At 34.9% G+C, this 15,343-nt stretch overlaps 1 protein-coding gene and 1 pseudogene across 1 annotated transcript; one reads left to right on the forward strand and one right to left on the reverse strand.

The window, feature by feature from the left end:
• Positions 1-970: 970 nt before the first annotated feature.
• LOC110932188 lies at positions 971-2,233 on the reverse strand. The gene is made up of 3 exons (XM_022175543.1): positions 1,675-2,233; positions 1,493-1,620; positions 971-1,351 (listed from the first exon to the last, which is right to left on the reverse strand). The coding sequence occupies exons 1-3, from the start codon at positions 2,231-2,233 to the stop codon at positions 971-973; spliced, it is 1,068 nt and encodes a 355-aa protein (XP_022031235.1).
• A 7,727-nt stretch (positions 2,234-9,960) lies between these two features.
• LOC110929913 lies at positions 9,961-11,990 on the forward strand (annotated as a pseudogene).
• The last annotated feature ends 3,353 nt before the right edge of the window (positions 11,991-15,343 follow it).

A 15,343-nucleotide genomic window follows, 5' to 3' on the forward strand; every position in this document is an offset into this window, starting at 1 on the left:
GTCACGGGAACTGACACCGAGTGATAAATACGATTAAAAGTGGTTTCTTTACTATTAGACAATGAGTTAGCTAATAGTAGTTTGGTAAGATATAAACAAATGTAAAAACCCTTAATGTTCTAGTTATAAAAAGATGTCATTTTATACAAATGAAGGATCTCCTCAGTATTTCCTGCTGATAAAATGTTTGTAAACATGTTTCAGGTGATTACAGTAGATTTGAATAATAGTTGTGCTATAACACCAAAAGGCTTAAATGAGTGGCTTATTTTAGAAATTAAATTAAGAAATCTTGTTTTATGTATTTGGGTTTATCCCTTATTAAAGCTACCTTTGTAAAACATGGGTTTTATTCCCAATTGTTATAAATAAAATTCCAATGTTTCTAAACTCTGACATATTTCCTAACTCATGTTTCTGATGAAATTTCCGCTGCAATGTTTTCAAAATAACCACCGGTACTACTTGACTGTTCACGGCTCCCGTCCAGGGTGTAACCGGGGGTTGTGACACTCAAGCACCTCCAACACACTTGTTTTATAACACATTTACCTTTAAACATCTATCAAGGGAAGTTGCAATCAAACTCAGGTATGAAACAAACGAATTGATCACGAGATTGTGATTGATTTATTCAAAGTAGAAGGAAACGCGATCAAGAAGAAGCAACTTGATCATGTTGTCTTAGGGTATAAGGAGTGGTTAAACACTATAAAGTGGCAAAACAAAAAACTGACCAATCAGAGCGCGCCATGTCAATTTGGCAAAAGTGTTTAAACTTTGCTGAAAAGTGTTGGCATTGGTTTAAACACTTGCTGAAGTGGTAAACTTTTATGATTATTTTTTTTTGCAATAATTAATTTAATATAAATAAATTAAAAACAATAAACTTTCATAAATTAAATTAAAAACATCAAAGTTACACTAAATTAAAAAACAATAAAATTACATTAGCATGAAACAATTTAAACTAGTCTTCGTCGGAATCGGCCAAAAGATGGGGTAAATCTTGACTTGCGAGATGATCTATGAGATCGTGTTTGAGTCTCCAATGGGTGTCTTCATTCAACAACTCGCCCAACACCGTATCGTCTAGAGCCGGCTCGACCGGAGGATCCCGAATGTGCACCGGTGCTATCGCCTTTCCATCGTCTTTCAAAATCATGTTGTGTAAAATAATACACGTGTACACGACATTCCTAATTTTTTTAACCGATCTTGCTCGCATCGGTCGACTCAATACACCCCATTTCCCCTTCAAAACACCAAAAGCCCGTTCGACGTCTTTCCTTGCCGCCTCATGTTGCCTCTTGAATTTCTTTTCGTTTACTTCGTGAGGGTAAGGGATCGACTTCACAAACACGGACCACGAAGGGTAGATTCCATCCACGAGCAAATAACCACGTTTGTATAAATGGTTGTTAACGTAAAATGGACATTTTGGCGCGGTTCCATTTCGTTCCGTTAAAAATAACGGAGATTGTTGTAGAACATTGATATCGTTTTGAGAACCCGGTGGACCGGCAAAAGCATGCCAAAACCATAAGTCTTGAGAAGCAACCGCTTCGAGCATAATAGTCGGGTATCTATGATCTCCTCGCATGTATTGGCCTCGATACTCTGTCGGACAAAAACGCCAAACAAAATGGGTGCAATCAAGGCTACCGAACATACCTGGAAGATGATGTTTTTCCTCATGAGCTTGGTATAAAAGTGCCATGTCGTGGCTTGTCGGTCTACGTAAGAACTCTGGACCATATATTTTGCAAACCGTGTCACAAAAATATTCTAGGCACTTGCGGGAAGTTCTTTCGGCCATATGCAAGTACTCGTCGTTCTCGTCTGGAGTGTTTCCAGTTGCGAGCTGTTTAATAGCCGATGTCACCTTTTGCAAGGGCGTAAAGCCCTTCCTACCTCGCGCATCGGGGGCCTCTACAAACCACGGGTCGTTCTCTTCCACATCGGACACAATTTGTAGAAACAAACGTTTCGACATACGGAACCTATGCCGAAAGAGATCTTCGTTGTACTTCGGGTCTTCGACAAAATAATCCGCCATGAGTGTCTCATGCCCCTCCTCACGTTGACGTTCAATATATCTCCTTCGGTTAGATGTGCCGGTATCTTGAAGTTCGGCTTCTTCGATGAGATTTTGAAAAAAAAGAATGCTACTATCGGATGAATCGTCGCTACTCATGGGTGGGAACCATAACGGGGGGAGTTCATCCGCCATTTTGTAAGATAAACTTTTAGAAGGAATTGGTTTGTATGAGTATTTGGAAAGTATATGGTTAAATGATTTGTGATATATATATAGAGTTTAATTTTTAAAAAAAAAATTATTTTTTTTATTTTAAACGGTCATATGACCGTTGGAGTGCCCCCCCCCCCCCCTTTTCCCTTTCTTCTTCTCGAGTCGGCATAGGGTCACCGAGATCCTTGTTTTGCCGCGACCAAACTTGGTCGGCGGCGGTGTTTGCCGCGCGGCAAAAGGCTTTGCCGCCCCCATCTCGCAACCACACCGTATACCCTTAGGCCAGAATTTTGGTTTGATCACATAAAAGGAAACCACATTGGGAATGGTTAGGGACGAGGTCACGAAGTTGCTAGAGCTAGGAACCGAAACCGAAACAACACAACCAAAGAATACAAACGGCTGAACATTCCAATCCAAAACAAACCATGTAGAACCGAATTCTTCCCATTGTCAAACCCAGTTGAATTGGTCGGACTGGCCAATCCAATCCATCCATAAAAAACAATGTTAAAATGTAATTATATAGCGTAGCCGCCAACAGATAATTTCAATAGGATCATCGTGCATTTATAAAACTTAATTTGAATCTGATTTCAATTCATTATATATATATAGGGAGAGGATCATGAGAAAACTAGAAAACTAACTAAAAAAAACTACAAAAAAGCTAAAAAACATACCAATTTTTTTTTTACAATTTTTTAACAAAAAATCGCTAGTATTTATATATAAAAAAAATTTTCAAAAAAAAAATTTGTTGTATTGCACATGTGCAATATATGTGATTTTATGTGTACTACACATGTACTACACATGTGCACTATATCCGTAATAGTGCACATGTGCAATACAACCAAAAACTTTTTTTTTTAATTTTTTTTTTGAAAATTTTTTTCCATGCATAAAAAGCTGCGATTTTTTTTATAAAAATTAAAAAAAAAAATTGGCATGTTTTTTTGGGTTTTTAGTTAGTTTTTTTGGGTTCTCATTTAAACTAGTTTTCTCATGATCCATCCCCTATATATATATATATATATATATATATATATATATATATATATATATATATATATATATATATATATATATATATATAGGGGACCGCTAAAATGAGAACCACCTCCAGTTGTAAGAACCATGAGAACCAATATCCACCAATCAGGTGTTGCCAACAAAAAGGGTATATCGGTCATTTACCCCAAATGTCTTATCCTATCTCTCTCCTCTGTCTTTTTTTTTAATTTTCTTGTCTCCTATCTCTTTCCTTTAAATAACTTGCAGACTTTAGGGATCTCTCATTCATTATCTCTCTCTCTCTCTTGCAGACTTTATCTTTCCAACCCCAAAACCCATCTTCCTTTAAATTAGTTGCAGTCTCTGCATATGTTCAACCGAAGTCGATGATGACGATGACTTAACCCACTATTAAATCACAACACAACACCCTCACTTTCCAGCGGAGCCGACGACTGCCGGCATTCCGATGACTCTCCGGCACCCCCTTTTCAAGCCGGAAAACGTTCACGCACACCCACACCCCCTCGTTCTGACAACCCTTGTTCTCTCTCTCAAAACCTGACCGGTGAACAGAAACGGAAGCTCCGTGAGATCACCACCGCCGCCATCGTCGCCGCTCCGATTGGGGGGTAGTGATCTCCGATTTGATGTTTGTGGTTGTTGGTTTCCCGATCTATGGTTGTTGGTGTCCCGATCTGTGATGTTGGTGCCCCGATCTATGATGTTGTGGTTGTTGGTGTCCCGATCTATGATGTTACGGTGGTGGTTTGGTCGGCGGCGGTGGTTCTAACAGCGGGTTAGTGGTGGCGGTTCGACGGTGGGTGGTGGCGGTTCAACGGCTGGGTGGTGGTGGTGGGTCGACGACAGGTGGGGGTTAGTTGATTTTTCTGATGATTCTTGGTTCAATGGCATTTTTGGTATGATCTGTGTTTGAATGATGTTCTTTTTGGGTTTGTTGTTTCTGCCATTTTTGTTGTTACTGCCATTTTTGTTAGATAAAAAAAACGGACGATGTTCTTGATTTTTCTGATGATTCTATGTGGGTGTTAGATCTTTGTTTGAATGATGTTCTTTTTGGGTTTGTTGTTACTGCCATTTTTGTTGCTACTGCCATTTTCGGATTTGTTTAAATCGGTTGAATCTGGTGCCTTTTTGAATCGGCGGTGATGATAAGAAAAAACGGACGATGGCGCGGCAAGGACGGCGGAGGGTAGGTTTTTTAAACCTGCAACCCCTCTTTTGCAGCCTTTTGATTATCCGTTAATCTGAGCCAAACCCTTTTTTTTTCGAGATACACTTTTGTTTTTTTGGTGTTGTTGGTTTTTATATTCTTTTCCCCCTTCGATGACGATAGAAATATATCCGAGACACCTACCGACTTTGCGATTTATGGGTACCTTCGTCTTTGCGTAAACAAGTTTTCGTGTAAAAAAGTTTTTGTGGAAAAAAAGTTCAACCGTAAACTTTTACGTATAACGTAAAAAGTTTATCGTAAAACTTAAAAAAGTAAAACGTAAAAAGTTTAACGTAAAACTTAAAACGTAAAAAGTTTTACATAAAACGTAAAATTTAAAAACATAAAAAGTAAAAAAATGTTGACGTAAAAAACCGGTGCGTAAAACGTAAAAAAAAAACGGCGCGTAAAACGTAAAAAACCGTTGCGTAAAACGTAAAAAAACCGGCGTGTTAAACGTAAAAAAACCGGCGTGTAAAACGTAAAAAAACCGGTGCGTAAAACGTAAAAAAACCGGCGCGTAAAATGTAAAAAAACGTTAACGTAAAAAATTAAACCGTAAATTTTTTAACGCAAACCGTAAACTTTTTTAACGTAAAACGTAAAAACGTGAAGCGTAAAAAGCTTTACGTAAAACGTAATTTTTTTTAGTAAAACGTAAAAAGTTTTACGTAAAACGTAAAAAACCGGCGCGTAAAACGTAAAAAAACGTTAACGTAAAAAACCGGCGCGTAAAACGTAAAAAACCGGCGCGTAAAATGTAAAAAACCGGCGCGTAAAACGTAAAAAACCGGCGCGTAAAACGTAAAAACGTTAACGCAAAACTTTTTTACGTTCCGTAAAAAAGGTAAAAAAACGTTAACGTAAAAAAACCGGCGCGTAAAACGTAAAAAACCGGCGCGTAAAACGTAAAAAACCGGCGCGTAAAACGTAAAAAACGTTAACGTAAAACTTTTTTACGTTTCGTAAAAAAAAGCTCGTAAAAAAACGCTCGTAAAAAACGGCGCGTTAAAAAAAACGGCATTAAAAAAACGGTTTGTTAAAAAAATCTTAATTTAAAGAAAATTTTAATAAAAAAATTCTTTTAATAAAAAATTATTATACAAATCTGAATTTAAATTATTGTTTAACATAAAATTCTGTTTTTTTAATATAAAGTAATTAATGAATAAGACAAAAAGGCAATTAAATACTAATATATATATAAAGACAAAATAGTGTAATTTTACTATACTACCCTTTTGGATTATAATATTAAAGACATAATAAGACAAAATCTATTTAATATTAATTTTAGTTACTTTAAATCTCATCCATCCATCTCCTTGATCTAAAGGCTAGAAAGTGGTTCTCTCAGTTCTTACAACTGGAGGTGGTTCTCATTTTAGCGGTCCCCTATATACCCTATATATATATATATATATAGGGTGGAGTTATTGTAAAAAAGACCAAAAGTGTGAGAAAGGTAAGAAAGAATCTCAACCATTAGATCTAAATTAATTGAAAAGGGTAAGATTGTAAATGCATTAACAAATTCAAATATGGTAATCCTTGATTTAAGGATTTGGAGAGAGAAAATCTTTGATTTAAGGAATATAACCGTCCATAACATCATTCATTTTTTTTTGCATCATTCACAGAATCATAACCATGTTCATGACATGGTGTTTTAAAAAATTCATAGTTCAGTGCATGGTGTTTTTACGAAAATAATATAACACCATTCAGTAAACAAAAATATAACATCATTCAGTACACAAAATAACACCATTCAGTACAAGATATAACACCATTCAGTAAACAAAAAATAAACATCATTCAGAAACAAAGATAACACCATACAGAAACAAAATAACACCATTCAGAAACAAAATAACACCATTCAGAAACAAAAAAAAAACATCCAGTAAACAAAAAATAACATAATTCAATAAACAATATAACACCATTCAGTCAATAGTATAACACCATTAAGTAAATAAATATAACACCATTCAGAAAAAGAAAATAACACCAACAGAAACAAAATAACACCATTCAGAAACAAAATAACACCATTCAGAAAAACAAAATAACACCATTCAGAAAAAGAAAATAAACACCATGACTGAAAGAATAATAACACCTCTGTATCATCTTCTCCACTTCCGGCACCGTTCGATGTAGAGAGAGAGAGATCGCACAACCACCACCACTGCCATCCATCATCTCCGACATCCTCCGAATCTTCCGATTTCCGATTAACAAACAAACTCGTTAATATAAACTCGTTCGATGTGGAGATCTTTGATCGTATCTTCCGATTTCCGATTAACAAACAAACTCGTTAATATAAACTCGTTCGATGTAGAGATCTTTGATCGTATCTTCCGATTTCCGATTAACAAACAAACTCGTTAATATAATCATTCCGATTTCCGATTTCCGAATGGGCGCTGTCATGATTATGAGAGAGATCTTTGATCGTAGATGGAGATATCTGGAGAGAGAGAGAGATTGTAGGGATTATGATTTACAGTTTCCATTTTTTGAATGGATATAAAGACTTTATTACCCCTAGAATTTTCAATTCAGTCCAAAAAATAAATCAAATTTTACAATATGGTCCCTATTAATCTCAACCATTAGATCAAAGATCTAATGGTGTAGATTCTTTCTTACCTTTCTCACACTTTAGGTCTTTTTTACAGGATCCTCTACCTATATATATATATATATATATATATATATATATATATATATATATATATATATATATATATATATATATATATGGTAATGCTAGACAAAAAACCCTAAAAATTTTAGGAAACTCTGGAAACTCAAAGCTCCCGACTTTTTTTTTTGAAAAAAATAACACATGTAATATACATGTTTTTAAGAGTTTTGGGCCAAAAAAAAAAACAAAAAAGCGCCGAGTACTTTTTTTTTAAAAAAAATAAACAAGTTACAAAAACTTCGTTGACTAACATGTGTTAGACAAAAAATGCTGAAAGTTGCTGAAATTTGTTTTTTTTTTTAAAAAAAAACCCTTCGACGCTTTTTTGATTTTTTGGCCCAAAACTCTTAAAAACATGTATATTACATGTGTTATTATTTTCAAAAAAAAAAAAAAAAAAAAATCGGGAGCTTTAAGTTTCCCGGGTTTCTTAAATATTTAGGGTTTTCTATATAGCCCAACCCTATATATATATACACACACATATGATTATGCAACCATTCTTGCTCTTATTTATCCTAGCACCAAACGCTAGACGGCCAAGGCTCTTTCATTGCTACTATATTGTGAATTATATATATAATAGATCAAGTTGTTAGTTACAGTAATTTATTTCTTTTGTTTTTTTATGAATTTCACCCCTCAAGTTTTAATATTGACACTTCAACCCTTTAAAATTTCTAAAAACTTTGCAACATGTCATTCTGACCATCTTCGAGTTTTACATGTTTATTTTTATGTACACGTCGGGTTTCAATTCATGTTGTTTTACATTTCAACGTAATTTTTATCTAAAATGAGTCATGCAAATATAATACATTTTTATGCTTATTTTTATGGATGTTTTTAGTTGTTCTCCATTTTGACGTAAGTTTTGTTTTAGAAACGAATCAGGTCAATATAATACATTTTCTTTAGACTTTATAGATTTGAATTACTTTGCATTTCAGGAGTCATGTCAAATATAATACATTTTTATGCTTAATTTTATAGACGTTTTCCGTTTGTCTTTTGATCGTTAAGCAATTATAAAAATAAAAAAATTCAGTATGCTCAAATCACGTTAAAAAAAACCCTGAATCAATTCTAGTTATAGTTAATATTAACCTTTTTCTTTGACTAAATTTCCCAAAGTTGGTTACCGCACTCATACATGGAATCTATATGTTTTTAATATAAACTCAATGAAGTGTTTCAAATAATGAATGGCTTATTTTTCATTATTCATGTCATATAACTTTTTTAGGGGGAATGTGAGAGAAATTATGAGAAAGATACACAGCCCGTAAGAGGGGTTAGAAAATTTGAGTAGGGCCATTGTGAAGAGATTTCTAGTTGACTTAACTTTCCTGTTTGCCATTGACTTCCAAACCTAACATGGCTTTGTAATGACATATAATCCAGGTGATCACATTTACATAAACATGTGAATCACAACAGTAACTTTTTTCATGTTTATTTATTTTTTCTATATATTTATTTTATTTGGGTTCGTTTTTGGGGGTGCCCGTATTTGGGTTCATGTGGGTAAAAAGGAGATAGTATTTTCTCATTGGTGGGTTTATTTGAGTTCACCGGTATTATGGAGTACCAATAGGGTGACAAAGTCTTTAAAACACTTGGGTTTATGAGAGAAAGTCTTGGGTTCAAGTATCATAGATGACATAAATTAAAAAAAAAAGTTTTTTTTAGAGTGCCCCATAAACCCTAATGATTAGGGTTGTCCTTTTTTACCCGAAACATGACCCGAATCTGAAGCCACCTAAACCCGAATTAGAGAATACCAGAAAACCTAAACCTGAACCTTAAATGGGTAGGTTATTGGGTCACTTTTCTCAACCAAAAACCCGAATAATCCCACCCGAAAACCCGAAACTTGAGAAAACCATATATTGCATGTTTTTGAAAGATGCGTTTTGGTTTGGAGTATTTGGTATTTAGAACATTCATTTTTGGTACTTTTGAACATTATTATACCTTTTTGTGAAAAAAAAACATTTTTTTTTTTAATTTTACATCTAACCTTGAAAATCAAACAACCCGTACCGAACTAACCCAAACCCGAATAACCCGAACATTAAATACGTTGGTTATCGGGTCACTTTTTCCTAACAAAAAACCCAAACAATCTGACCTGAAAAACTTAAAATCCGGTTAAAAGAAGCCCGAAGAACACCCCCGGCTCGTCCCCGTCCTCTCCGTCTCCCCCTTGACGCTCAAGCCGGGCCACATAACAAAATGTAACAGAAGAGGAACCTAACTGACCGAAACAGTGGAATCACATAATAAAGATTACATTTTTTAAAAGGCTTAGGGTAAAAAAAATAATATTTACATTAAACAAACACTTAATTAAACTGAAGTAAACAAACAATTAACTAAAGTACCGTTTATAATTATACAATTGGGTGAAATTAATAAACTTGATGAAATTGGAGAATTGAGTCATAATCTTAAAGATAAAAACAACCCATTCTTGATGTGGCCCAGCCTCAACCCTTAACAGGAGTTAGAATTTTTGTGGTAAAAACTAAAAACATCTTAATTGTTGACTAAAAAAGGTTCCTCTCTGCCATTGACTTGTAAACTTAATTAACACGGCAAAGCAATAATTGACTTGTAAACTTAATTAACACGGCAATAGGAATGCATATATATTTTCAGTACCAGTGGAGAAAGCATGAATAAAACCACACTTCATTGATAAATAAACAATATATATATAGATATAACATGCGGCATACTATTACTATTACGCATCTTGTCGATGTTATGGTGTTCTGTTTCATGTTATCACAAACCACCACTGCTACTAATGCCAACAAGTCATTAGAGGCAAAAGCTTTGGTTGCTTGGTGGCCATATGCAGATGCTTCACTTGATCACTGTAATTGGGAAGGAATAACCTGCAATAAAGCAGGAAGTGTCACTGGTATATACTTAGATGGTCATTACCTTGGGGATGGAACTGGTCTTGGAAGCCTCAACCTCTCTTCATTTCCAAACCTTGTTACACTTGAAATTGAAAGATGTGGTGTTGAAGGAAGCATCCCAGAGCAGATTGGTTTGCTCTCAAATCTCACCCATCTTTCACTTTGGAGAAATCGACTCACAGGTAACTTACCTGTTTCTCTCACCAATCTCACCCATTTAGAAAACCTTGATCTTGGTGGTAACAATTTTAGTGGTAAGATACCTGATTCTTTCACCAATCTCATTCGTTTGAAAACCCTTTATCTTGATAGTAACAGTTTCAGTGGTGAGTTCCCTGCTTTGCTCACCAATCTCATCCATTTGGAAAAGCTTTATCTTTCTGGAAATAATTTCAGTGGTGAGTTACCTGTTTCCCTCACCAATCTCACCCATTTAAGATATCTCAGTCTTTCTCGTAACAATTTCTGTGGTAACTTGCCTGTTTGGCTCACCAAGCTTTCCCATTTAGAAGTCCTTTTTCTTGATGATAACAATTTCAGTGAGCAATCAACCTGCAAAGCACATATGCAAAGACAAAAAGTGGTCCACCATTTGACCATTTATCTTCCCATCATTGTGGGACTTTGCTTTTTGCTTCTTGTTTACAGGTGTTACAAAAATCACAATTCCACAGATAAAAAATCCAACCAGAAACAAAAAAACATGGAAATGTGTGCTCAATATTGGATTATGATGGAACAATTGCATATGAAGACTTCATCACTGCTACAGAGGATTTTGACCTCAAATACTGCATTGGAACTGGTGGCTACGGCAGTGTTTATGAAGCCAAACTGCCTAGCGGTCAAACATTTGCTTTGAAAAAACTCCACGGTTTTGAAGCCAAGCAACCAGCATTCGTCCAGAGTTTCAAGAATGAAGTCCAAGTGTTAACAAACTTAAGGCATAAAAACATTGTCAAACTCTATGGTTTTTGTTTGCATAACAAATGCAATTTCCTTGTATATCAATACATGGAAAAGGGGAGCCTGTTTTGCGCCTTGAGTGACAGTGAATTAGCTGTTCAAGTGGACTGGATCAACAGAGTGAATATTATCAAAGATGTAGCCCATGCATTGGCATACATGCATCATGATTGCAACCCTCCTATTGTTCATAGAGACATATCAAGCAACAACATTCTCTTGAACTCAGAACTGGAAGGATTTGTTGCTGACTTTGGAGCAGCCAGATTGCTCGACCCAGATTCCTCCAACCACACGGCAATTGTAGGAACTTTGGGATACATTGCTCCAGGTATTTGTACTTTATATCACGCTTCTTTTATGTGTTTTACTCTATTAGCTGTTAAAATTTACTCACGCTCCTTTGGTATATATATATATGTTCATCCAGAGCTTGCGTATAACATGATTGTGACTGAAAAATGTGACGTGTATAGCTTTGGGGTGGTGGCGCTTGAGACAATTGGAGGGAAGCATCCTGGAGACCTCCTCTCATCCCTGAACTATTCGACTACTAGTGGTACAACTTTGGAAAATATATTAGACAAGCGACTCCCTTATCCAACCGATAGATCGATTGAAAAGGAAATTGTGCGTGTTTGTAATGTAGCAGTAGCGTGCATTCTCACAGATCCAAAGTGTCGGCCGACAATGATAGAGGTGTCACACGAATTATCATGTTGAAGACAGAATTATCATGTTGAAGACATCATTTGGGCTATCTCCAAGCTTTTTTCATACTGAGAACTACTTATGTTTGTCACCATAAAATAAAGCTGTAAACTTTAAACTTTAGAACTCTTTGCAATGTGGATCTTAAATGTCTAACGTTTGTGAAATTTTTTAAAGTTTACTAAGAACTACTTATGTTTGTCACCAAATTTAGTGAACTTCTTTTTCAATAGAGAATTAAAATTGAACAACTAATGAGAAAGATAGGCCCAATCCCAACCCTTAACAGGGGTTAGAATTAATCTTAATTGTTGACTAAAGGTTCCTCTCTGCCATTGACTTGTAAACTTAATTAACACGGTGTGGGTGTGTAAAAGTAGTGGAACGTTCTCCTTCTGTCTTCCTGTTTGATGGTCTAGACTATGCGGTGTGAGCGTGGAAGCCATTCCACGCCAGGCACACCATCTTAGATACGGCGGTAAGAATTCCACCGGTGTGGAGGGCATAGTGAGAGACGAAGTGGCCGCGTGTGATTTAATGCAATAAATATTAATGTTTTTATTTAACTTTAATAGATTTTTAGAGTAAATTGCCAAATCGTCCCTGAGGTTTGGTCAAGTTTACCATTTTCATCTAAAATAAATTTTTTAATGTTATTTTACTACTTTCGTGAAAATAATGTTAAAAGAGGGGATGGTTAATCATGCATCATGTGGTGGCGTTGATAGCCGAAAGACAAGGGAGTACATTGTGCATTTGTTTTAATTGCCAAGTGTTATGTGTCTTATGTCCAAGGCTTGATACAAAACTACCATCGAGCCGAGGGTCTCACGGGAAGCAGCCTCTCTATTTCTACGGGGTAGAGGTAAGACTGTCTACATCTTACTCTCCTGATACCCTACCTTAGTTTTGCTATTGGTGGGATTTACTGAGTATGAAGATGATGATCCAAAATAAATTTTTATACCATATTGGCCTTCACTTTTAAGAATTTTGCCATTATCATCCAAACATCTAACTTTTTTTCCCAAATTCATCCTTGAGGTTTGGGAGTTTTTGTCATTTTCATCCAAAAATCTAACAAAAAATATAACCCAAATTAGACATTTAGATGAAAATGACAAAAAATACCAAAAGTGAAGGGCAATATTGTACAAAAAAAATTGTTTTGGATGAAACTGTCATACATACCCAAACCTCAAGGACGATTTTGGCAATTTACTCAGATTTTTATTTCATTTTAGTATATAATAATAATAATAATAATAATAATAATAATAATAATGATAATAATAAGTGTGTGCCTCGTGTTGAATAACGCCACCCTTTCACGCCCCGTTCCGCTCCTCCCTTTTTTGCATCACGCCACTTTTCTGATGCGTGTTGATGTGGCTGCCACAATAATGCATATACACTAATTCAAGATAAAACCCAATAAAGTTTGGAAAACCCACCTTTTAGGAATTGAATCCAGGATCTAATGGTTCAAAACCTTACATATCCTACCCTCAAGATGTCACATGCTATAACACCATGGACATCCATATAATTTGTTTGTAATATCTGTAGTAAATTACATATTAAATGTGTTTATTTCAATTGAACTCATAAAATTTTATTTACAAGCTAATATTATACATAAAGGTAATTTATGAAATACCTGATAATAGTATTACATTAGGAGGGCGTTTTTGTCATGGTCACTATAGTTGTGTACATGGAACCAGTGGCGGAACCAGAACGATTTAGTTAGGGGGTCATCATAAAGCTTATATTCTATACTGATTCAAGTTAGGGGGTCCATCTCTAAGTTTGTTCTTCAAAAACTCAAAATTTATAAATAAAAATTCAAAAAGTTCTAGTGACCGGAGGGTCAACGGACCCTCTTAACCCCCCTCTGGTTCCGCCCCTGCATGGAACCCGTCAAACCGCATGACCACCCCATGTGTAAAAGTCATCTCCTAAATTTGTAATGACATTCAATCCAGCTGGTCTAAGGTGCATGGTAAAACACGTGAATAACAACAGCCTTAAAGTTTTTTTCTATTAATTTTGATTCAGTACTTAATGGTTCAGACAACTTATTAGTTCACAATTTAATCATTCAAAAGTTGCCAAACAGCCAGGGGCGAAGCATTATGGTTATCCGGGGGTGCACGTGCCCACCCCAATGTTTCGGCTAGAAGTGTATATATGGTCCGATTTTTCGTCCGAAAATTTAAAATTTATATAGGATCGCCCACCCGATTATTTTTCCTAAATGGTGGGTAATTTGTTAAATATATTTTAACTCTTATTTTATTTGTTTAACCCTAGATTACCCACCACACAACAAACTTAATACCAAATTATTAATTATCAAATATTATTTATCTTTTTCCCAGCCGCCGTAGCTTTTTGTTTCTGCAATCCTGCCACAAGACTTTTGGTTCTGACTTCTGTTTCTTCAGTTCTCCGGTAAGACTTTTGGGCCAATTTCACAATTTGAGAAGTGGTGCCATCCAGCCATCCTTATCCATTTGCAATTCAGTGATTCACGGTTCCACCAATATTTGGGTAACAATTCTTTTCTTTATTCTTTTATAGTTATTGTTAATTGTTAATAGGATTATAGGAATGCAATAAAATGGCAGATGAATATCTCACAAATAGCTTGGTAATTTACATAGAAAAAGAAATTGCTGATAAGTTTGATTCGGGAGACATAATTGATGAATTCAAAAATCTTAAAGGTCGCCGGGCTAAGTTGTAATTCTTCGTCCAGGTTCCATTTATCTCGTATCATTATATATATATATATATATATATATATATATATATATATATATATATATATATATATATATATATATATATATATATATATATATAGGGTAGGGATCCTAAGAGAAGTCCACCCTATATGAGAAACTTGAGAAGCATTCTGGACCACACATTTTTCTAAGCCTTTCGTAATATACACATATGTATAGTTTAAAATTGACTATATACATATATGTATATTGAGTTATACACATATGTATATAGTCAATTTTAAACTATACATATGTGTATATTACGAAAGGCTTAGAAAAATGTGTGGTCCAGAATGCTTCTCAAGTTTCTCAACTAGCCTATCACTTCTCACATGATCCTTATCGTATATATATATATATATATAGGGGAAGGATGTATAGAAAACCCACTTTAATTTAGAAAACCCGGGAAACTCAAAGCTCCCGATGTTTTTTTGTTTTGAAAAAATTTACACATGTTATATGCATGTTTTTAAGGGTTTTGGGCAAAAAAAAAATCAAAAAAAACGCCGAGTAGATATTTAAAAAAAAATAAACAAGTTTTGGTGTAACACATGTTACATTCATCTTACATATTTGTAACATGTGTTACACCAAAACTTGTTTAGTTTTTTAAAAAATATCTACTTGGCGCTTTTTTGATTTTTTTTTGCCCAAAACCCTTGAAAACATGTATATAACATGTGTAAATTTTTTCAAAAGAAAAAAAAA

This window comes from Helianthus annuus, chromosome 3 (genome assembly GCF_002127325.2).
Source record: "Helianthus annuus cultivar XRQ/B chromosome 3, HanXRQr2.0-SUNRISE, whole genome shotgun sequence".
NCBI lineage: Eukaryota > Viridiplantae > Streptophyta > Magnoliopsida > Asterales > Asteraceae > Helianthus > Helianthus annuus.

Coding starts and splice junctions, on each gene's coding strand:
- LOC110932188 (XM_022175543.1), bottom strand. CDS start 2,233: ATGGCGGATGAACTCCCCCCGTTATGGTTCCCACCCATGAGTAGCGAC. Junction 1,621..1,674: donor GGAAAAACATCATCTTCCAG/GTATGTTCGGTA, acceptor TTTGTCCGACAG/AGTATCGAGGCCAATACATG. Junction 1,352..1,492: donor GTTCTCAAAACGATATCAAT/GTTCTACAACAA, acceptor GTGTTTGTGAAG/TCGATCCCTTACCCTCACGA.